The 8,176-nt window shown below is 30.2% G+C and overlaps 1 protein-coding gene across 1 annotated transcript; it reads left to right on the top strand.

Moving 5' to 3' along the window:
- The first annotated feature begins 1,486 nt into the window (after positions 1-1,486).
- On the top strand, positions 1,487-8,176 carry LOC129304649 (glycine-rich RNA-binding protein 7-like). The gene is made up of 3 exons (XM_054944370.1): positions 1,487-1,674; positions 1,937-1,970; positions 7,716-8,176. Exons 1-3 carry the CDS (start codon positions 1,561-1,563, stop codon positions 7,895-7,897), a joined length of 330 nt encoding a protein of 109 aa, XP_054800345.1. The 5' UTR covers positions 1,487-1,560; the 3' UTR covers positions 7,898-8,176.

Genomic DNA, 8,176 nt, shown 5'->3' with positions numbered 1-8,176 from the left:
TTATTTCAGAATGTATTGTCCCATGTAAGTCAAAATTTAAGGAATACTTCTTTTTCTTTTTTGTTTATTAAGGTGTCCTCATAGTCAGCAAATATGAGACTAAAATTTTAATGAGATAATACCTATAAAGAACGACTTCTATTTTGCAATATACTACTCTTATAGATATTAAAAAATAGAATTAATTTTTAAAATTTCTCACATCCTGTAATTTAAAATATAATCGAACTTATTCTTTTTCAAAATATGTTGCCCCTTATATCATGTTAAAGAAAATAAAACATATATTATAATTTATATGATAATATTATTTATAAATCATAATTATAATGGTTCTAAATCAAGCAAATAATATAATCCATGTTTTATTACCATTTATGAATCATATATAAGCATTACAAGCAACACAGTGATTATTAAGAAAAGATTAGGTAAGTAGTAGAAGATAAATTCATTTACATAATTGTTTTTTCTCAGGCTTAAGGCACATAACTATATTAATATTTTTTATAGGTGTTCAAACCATAATCAACTTTTACATATAAATAATAGAATAATAAATTTTTATACCTTATGCATTTAAAGAATATAAACAAAAAATTATTTTATATATGCTCACACAAATTATTTTGATTTGTTACCATGTGTTAATAATAAGGATAAATTGGCACACTAGTAAAAAAAATTTATAGCTAGAAAATATGGATTAATTTTAAAAATTTGGGAGTATGGCATGTTGAGATTAATATACAAGAAATTTATTATTGATATATAATGGTATATCATTGATAAATATAATAAATTAGTCATAGTGTAAAATATAATAAATATTGGGTCGATTGTTTAGTTTGATTTTATAATATGAGCTATATCTATAAAAACCTCATAATAATAAATATATAAAAAAATTTATATACCTAACACCTATTATTTTACTAAAAATTTCATATTCACCATCAATTTTTACTATGAATTCTATATAATCTCTCAAAATATAAAAATTTATTATTTTTATACCTTATTTAAATTTCTAAAACTTATAAATGTAGAACCCAATTACATTTTTTAAACCCTTTTGGTATTGAGGTTTGTTTTTTTCTTTCACTACATTGCCCACATTATTTTGTACCTTTTTTAATGTATCATATTAAAAAAATAAAAAATAAACATTAATATAAATATACAGTACATCTGACAATGACAAATAAAATTTTTTAAAAAAAGTAAAAAATCTGATCCAACAGCGATCCGATCAGTGACAAATAAAAATAAAAAAAATAAAAAAGTCAGATGGTCCGACGATAAATGCAATAGATTATGTAGAAAAGTCAGATCCAACAGTGATCCGATCAGTGACAAGTAAAAATTAAAAAAACTAAAAAAGTCGGATGTCACTGTGGATCCATAGTACCACAATGGTAAATACAATGGATTATAGACCCCAATTACATTTTTAAACCCCTAGGCACTGAAATTTCACCGCATTCGCTTCCTTCATTGACACTACTTTTCTTTCTTTGATTCCCCTTTTGTTCCTATATTTCTTTTTCCTCAGTATCAATGACTTCTGCAGGTGTTGAGTACCGTTGCTTTATCGGTGGACTTGCTTGGACTATTGACAACGATGCCCTCGGTGAGGCCTTTGCTCCTTTTGGTGACATTATCGAATCGAAGGTCCATTTGACGCAACATCGAGATTGGATCTGACATGATTTCAATTCGAGTTTTCTTGATCTCTTCCTGACCCCGTGCTTTTTGATCTGTTTGTGTTACTTGATCTATGATACTTGTGTTACTATCTATGATTCTTTTATTACTCATGGCAATCGATGCGTTCATCTTCTTCATTTCTCCTAAAGGCGAAGATCCGATTGGTCATTCTAATTTTTCTTTTTTACTCTATTGTTCTTTGTGATTGAGGGTTTCTTTGGTGCATGTTGTCAATGATTGCGAGACCAGAAGGACAAGATGTTAGAATATTTATTTATGAATTTATATTAATTAATTAATTTAAATAGATTGGTATTTATAATCTTATATGGATCATGATAGGTGGACTATATTAGTGAGTCTAATGGATAGAAGTTCAACCTACAACTTTATAACTGTCAGTTATTATCTATCTCTTAACTGACTGAGTCAAAAATAATAAAATATAATTATCTAATTTATTTATTATAGCAGTTATTGATCTGGTTTATATAATTCGATCAATTGATAACCATAAACACGCAATAGTTTTCGCTCTCTTCATTATCTCTAAACTCTCTACAAACTACGAGATCTAGTGGATTATGTATTTGTTTATACTCAAGTAATCAAGGTATCTCAAGTGATCATGAATTCTTTAGATACGCACATATTATGATGCTTAAATTTTATTTGATTTATATAAATTGAGATACTAACATTAACGTGTGGCATCAGAGTCAGGTTACAAATATTAAATTTGTAGTATTTCAATTTAATATGATGAATTGGATGTAAATTCCTTACAATTTAGCATGTTCAGATTTTGTTAATAGCTCATATGCTTATAGTTCTCCTTCTATCTTAGTTATTGAAAATGGCAATGAAATCATATGCATATGCACGCTGTACTGCCTAAAAATTTGTTATAATCAAACATAAAATTTGATCATGGTTCTAATATGGAATCTATTTTGGAGCCTTATATTTTATCTTGGTTATTATTTTAATGCTTGGTCGCAATGGTGTTTAGCCACAAGAAGATGCCAAACACGAGAACTCCTTTATGGAGGTATGTGAGACTTCTCCCACAGGCACCAGTCATAGCCATAGGAGTCATCCCTATTTGTATCAAGTTTCACGTGTCGCCGTCAATTTCAAGTTGTTGGAAGACGCAGCTTCAAAGGCTACCAGAAGCTTTCTTGTTTGCACCCGTGGGCTGTGTCGTTGGAAGCCAGCATTGAGAATTTAGAAATTGTTGTTTGGTCGCTGGAGATGCTCCCTCTCAGCTGTCGGCGTGGAGGTTACTACTTGGCAGTCGCTGGTGTCATCCTCCCAACTTCTGGTTCGCGGTGCCCTGAAGGCTATGGAGTCGGGAGTCGGGTCACGTAGGAAGGAAATAGGTCAGAGAAGTGGGTCCTAGGGATCTATTGGGGGTAGCTTTCATTTAGGCTAGATATTAAAAAAAAATGCAGCAGGAGGCAATTCGACTTAAGTGAGGCATAGGGAGTGGAAGATGGGCTGAATTACAGTTTTAGCCCCAGATTAATTTATTGTTAAGGGCCCATATTTTCTTGAATTTATGTTGGGACCCCAAACTTTGGTGATTTACAGTCTATACCCAGAATTTCTAAAATTTACCTCCTGCCCTGAAAATTGCGAAAATTATATTTTGGCCCCTTAACTTCTAGAATTGTTTTTTGACCTAAATATCTTCTAGAATTACCAATTTACCCCTAAACACTTTTGTTTAAATTTCACTAAAGTCTCAAATTTGTTCTTCAATTCCTAGAAGATCCCAAGGACTTTTAAAAATTATTTTATTTTGTCCTAAGGTCATAAAGCTTGTAATTTGTGATGCTTAAAATCTTGTAGCATTGATAATAGATATACTTCATAGGTGTGACATTATTAATGTGATTTTTGATGGTTGGGTTTGAGAATAGGTAAATAGCATTTTTGATGTATTAGATATTTATTATACATTATAGGTATAAAAATATTTAATATATTTTTTTTTAGGTATGGACTTTTGTATAAGCCAAATCTATGTGGTATGAGAGCCTTCTTGGTGCATGATGATAGTTACATAACTGAAATTCACTTGTTGGGAATTTTATACTATAATTATGTTATGCACGTATAATTATTATTTTTCATATTTTGTTTTGTGATTTTAGTTTCTGTGTTTTTTTTAAGCAATTATGTTTGGTTAAGGCCCTTTATGGGACTTTTTGGTGCATGATAATAGTTGCATAACTGAAATTCGTGTGTTGGGAATTTTATACTATAATTATGTTATGCACGCATAATTATTATTTCTTAAATTATGTTTTGCGATTTTAGTTTTTGTTTTGAGAAACTTTTTTTGTAAAGGCTCTTTATGGAACTCATTATGATAATTTGTGAGAATCCTTAAGTATGTACCTTACCATTTTAAAAATTAATTGGCTATAAGAGAATCAAAATTAGATGATCTCTTTTTACAGTCTAATGTTTTTGACAAGGCCTATAATAAATATTAGTACAAGTCCATTTAGATTTCCTTGGCAGTGATTAAATTCACCATTAAGGAGAGAAATTAGGGACAACATTTCTGAGAGATATATTATGTGATGCTTGATAGCACTCAGTCATAATGGGACATTTGGTGTTAAAGGGGGTGTGTCTTGATCTTGCATGGGGTTGACCTTGAAGTATTTCTTAGTTTATAAAACTATGACAACCTAATTATGAATTCTTGACATCTTCTTACTTCATGTAAAAAAGGGGAGAGATTGAATAATCTTACAATATTAATAATAGCCCATAATAACTTTCAATCTAAGGGGTGAAGTGCTTCAAGTTTGAAACAACTTTAGAAGCTAAGGCTTATTTAAGTGAAGTTGCTAGACTATTGTCCTTTTTATTTGGAATTTTCATTTCTTTCTACATGCTCAAGGCATTTACGAATAAATTAGTGATATATTTCTATGATATTGTAAGAGTCATTTACATTTAGTGATATTGTGCTCACCTATGGTGGGTCAAATCAGGATAATGTATTATTAAAAATTATATTTTAAAATATTATGTTGACAATGAATTTTATCCCATAGGTATGTCATTGTCAATGTAATTTGTGTTTAAAAATTTAGATTTATCTCTAAATAATATATTGGTAAAGGACGCTATTGGTAAATCAAAGATTACCATTGATGATAGTTGGGCATTTATTTTGGCAAATTTTGGAAATAAGGGTTTTAATGTTTTGATGTTTCTTGTATCCTATAAGTATGGTGAATTAAATACATTTTGTTATAATCCTTTTGATAAAGTCCTTAATTCATATTTGAATTAGATGCCTGATGATTTAGTATCCAAAATAATATAAGATAAATTATTTGTATTAAGCTGGAAATCAAAAGTAAGATCTTCAGTTGAAGAAGCTTAATCTCAAAATCTATTAAGGAATTCATTATTTACTATTGCATAGGATCAAGAAAGATGCTAGTTTTGTTATTCACTATCAAGTTAATCAAATTTAAATCTTACTTTTAAATAAATAGTGAGAGTTATAGGCCTAGACCACGGCCTACTTGTTAAGAGCAACACTTTTACCAAAGCATGTTTATTGATCAACTTCATTTGATGAGGATGAGGTTGTTAGGAATCCACTTGTTAAAATAAAACAATCTATGATATATACTAAGCAGTTGATTTTATTCAGGCATTCTCACAGAGTTGGTATGCCTGTAATACCTAGTTGAAAGTAATCATTTATGATTATCTCAAACAAATAAAGACTTGAGAGAAGGAATTGAAATACTTTAATAAGATAGTTTTGTAAAATTTAATTGGGAACATTTAATGTGCAACTATTTAAAACTATATTTAGAAATAAGCAAGTCTCTAAATAGTGACATTTGAAATTTGATGAGAATATTATCTTCCTTTAATTTTACTTAGAATACTTTAAATTTGTTTATATTTGTTAAATGTTTGGAAAAAGCAACCTTTTGCTTCTTATGCTCCTTGCTAATAGCCAGTTACAAGCTAGTGATCAAATGAATGAGATAACATACTTGTGGTCGTGCCACCTTGATATAAAATTTTCTATCCAACATATTTATTTAAGGATTAATATTCATTTAAATGTGTCTAATTACAACCTTGATTTGTCTCAAACAACCTATTTTAATTGAGTGTTTAGAAATATAATACACACTCCTAGTTTGATACTTGTTTAAGGGGTGTAAGGTTAGTTAAGTTTTCACATCCTCAAAATTAATATTGATGAAGACCATTTTAAAATTTGCATATAAAGAATTTTATACACTTCTGCTATGAATGACTCTGAGGATGCTAAAATATGCATTGGTCTTTGATCTAGATTTTGCTTCATGTACCCCTAGGTAAATACTTGCAAAATTCTAGCAAGAAAATACTAATATCATTTTGAAAAATTATTGTATGTTGAAAGGTATATGACACCTAATGTTGATACTAAGATCATTTTGGAAAATTATTGTATGTTGAAGTGTGTGTGTGTGTGTGTGTGTGTGTGTGTGTGATCTAGATTTTGCTTCATGTACCCCTAGGTAAATACTTGCAAAATTCTAGCAAGAAAATACTAAGATCATTTTGAAAAATTATTGTATGTTGAAAGGTATATGACACCTAATGTTGATACTAAGATCATTTTGGAAAATTATTGTATGTTGAAATGTGTGTGTGTGTGTGTTGGACATGCATTTTGTTATTCCTCTAACTATTAATGTGATATTTTGTCTACCTTAAGCTTTTTTCAAAGATTTTGTTGGAGAAAATTATAGACACTCAGACTTATTTGGTTTACTTCTATGGTGAATATATGCTTATTCATTTGTATGATCAAAGGCTTACCTATATAGGTTTTATTGATCTTTTTAAGATAGCCTTAGTTCAGTGGGAGTTTAAATTGTGTCCTTTTAACAACATTTGATGATTTAATGCCATTTTATTATTATGCTCAGTTCTTGTTTCAGAAACAATGAGATGCTTTATACCATTTGTTTTCCTATAGGATTTAAAGATTTATGTTTATGCATCTTGTATCATTTGTTTCTTCCTAGGCTTCAGTGATCTTATATTGTTTCTCTATTGAACTTTAATCTACAGGTAGAGATGTTATAGTGCTTTATATCATTTGTTTTCTCATAGAATTCTATTATTTGTTTTAATGAACCTTATGTCACTCGTTTCCCAATAGGATTCAGTGACTTTGTGTCATATCTTTATTGAGTTGTGGTCAGAAGACCCATTCTATGTTCAGTTTACTTAAATGCATCTATATCATTTGTATCCCCATATAATTCAATGATTCTATTGTGGTATGCTATACATGTCACTTGTTTCCCCATAAGAATCAGTAATTTATATTGTTATGTTACTAAACTGTGTTTAGAATAAAAAAAAATTCATGTTCTATTTAGATTATGAGACATTGTATCACTTATTTTCTCATAGGATCTAGTGATTTTGTGAAGTTTTATTTTTTAAATTTTGTTTGTGGTTTGTTTATACAACTTGCTTAATTAATACAATCCAAGTGGGAGATTGTTGGAATGTTTGTTTATGGATTTACATTAATTAATTAACCCAAATATATTAGTTTTTATGATCTTATATGGACTATAATTGTGGACCATACAAGAGAGCCCAATGAGTAGAGGACCAACCTACAATCCTGTAGCCGTCAATTATTCTCTATCTCTTAATTGGGTCATAGATAATAGAATACAATTATTTAATTTATTTATTATAGTAGTTGCTGATCTGGTCATATAATTCGATCAGTTGATAACTACAAACATACGATAGTTTTTACTCTTTCCATTATCTTCTAACTCTCTGCAAATTATGAGGTTTAGTGAATTGTGTATCTGTTTATACTCGAGATAATTGAGGTATTTCAAGCAATCATAAATTTTTTAGGTACCCATGTATGATGATGCTTAAATTTTATTTAATTTATATGAATTAAGATACTAACATCAACACAAGAGGGTTCGGATTCGTGACGTTCTCCTCAGAGCAGTCCATGAGAGATGCGATTGACGGCATGAACGGTCAGAATCTTGATGGCCGGAACATTACACTGAACGAAGCTCAGTCTCGTGGCAGAGGAGGCAGCAGCGGGAGTGGGTACGGCGGCGGGCGTGGTTACAGCCGTGGTGGAGGCGGATAAGGAAACGGGGGTGGACGCCGCGAGGGTGGATACGACAGGAACGGGGGAGTCAGATGGAAGCTGGTGGAATTAAGTAGATTGATCAGTGCAGGGTATATATAGAATAATGGAGTTTAGGGTATTATTAGATAGCCCTTTCTGGGTTCTGGGTTATTTTACTTGGTATTGAAAGCTGTGGTATCCGTTATGGTTCTGTTTCGTGTGATTTTAATCTGTCGTTTTTAGCAGTGAAATTATGTCATTGGTTATTTTGTAATCAATGGATTTAATAGCCAGGAA

This window comes from Prosopis cineraria, unplaced genomic scaffold, assembly GCF_029017545.1.
Source record: "Prosopis cineraria cultivar Desert tree isolate PC_DT_omini unplaced genomic scaffold, ASM2901754v1 PC3, whole genome shotgun sequence".
Lineage (NCBI taxonomy): Eukaryota > Viridiplantae > Streptophyta > Magnoliopsida > Fabales > Fabaceae > Prosopis > Prosopis cineraria.
Note: the sequence above shows the minus strand (reverse complement) of the source record. Positions and strands in the feature narration are given on the sequence as shown.

What these genes read in the sequence shown, in the direction of transcription:
- LOC129304649 (XM_054944370.1), top strand. Translation starts at nt 1,561, where the DNA reads ATGACTTCTGCAGGTGTTGAGTACCGTTGCTTTATCGGTGGACTTGCT. An exon ending in GTGACATTATCGAATCGAAG is followed by an intron (nt 1,675 to 1,936) that starts GTCCATTTGACG and finishes TCTTTGGTGCAT; the next exon opens with GTTGTCAATGATTGCGAGAC. An exon ending in CGAGACCAGAAGGACAAGAT is followed by an intron (nt 1,971 to 7,715) that starts GTTAGAATATTT and finishes TCAACACAAGAG; the next exon opens with GGTTCGGATTCGTGACGTTC.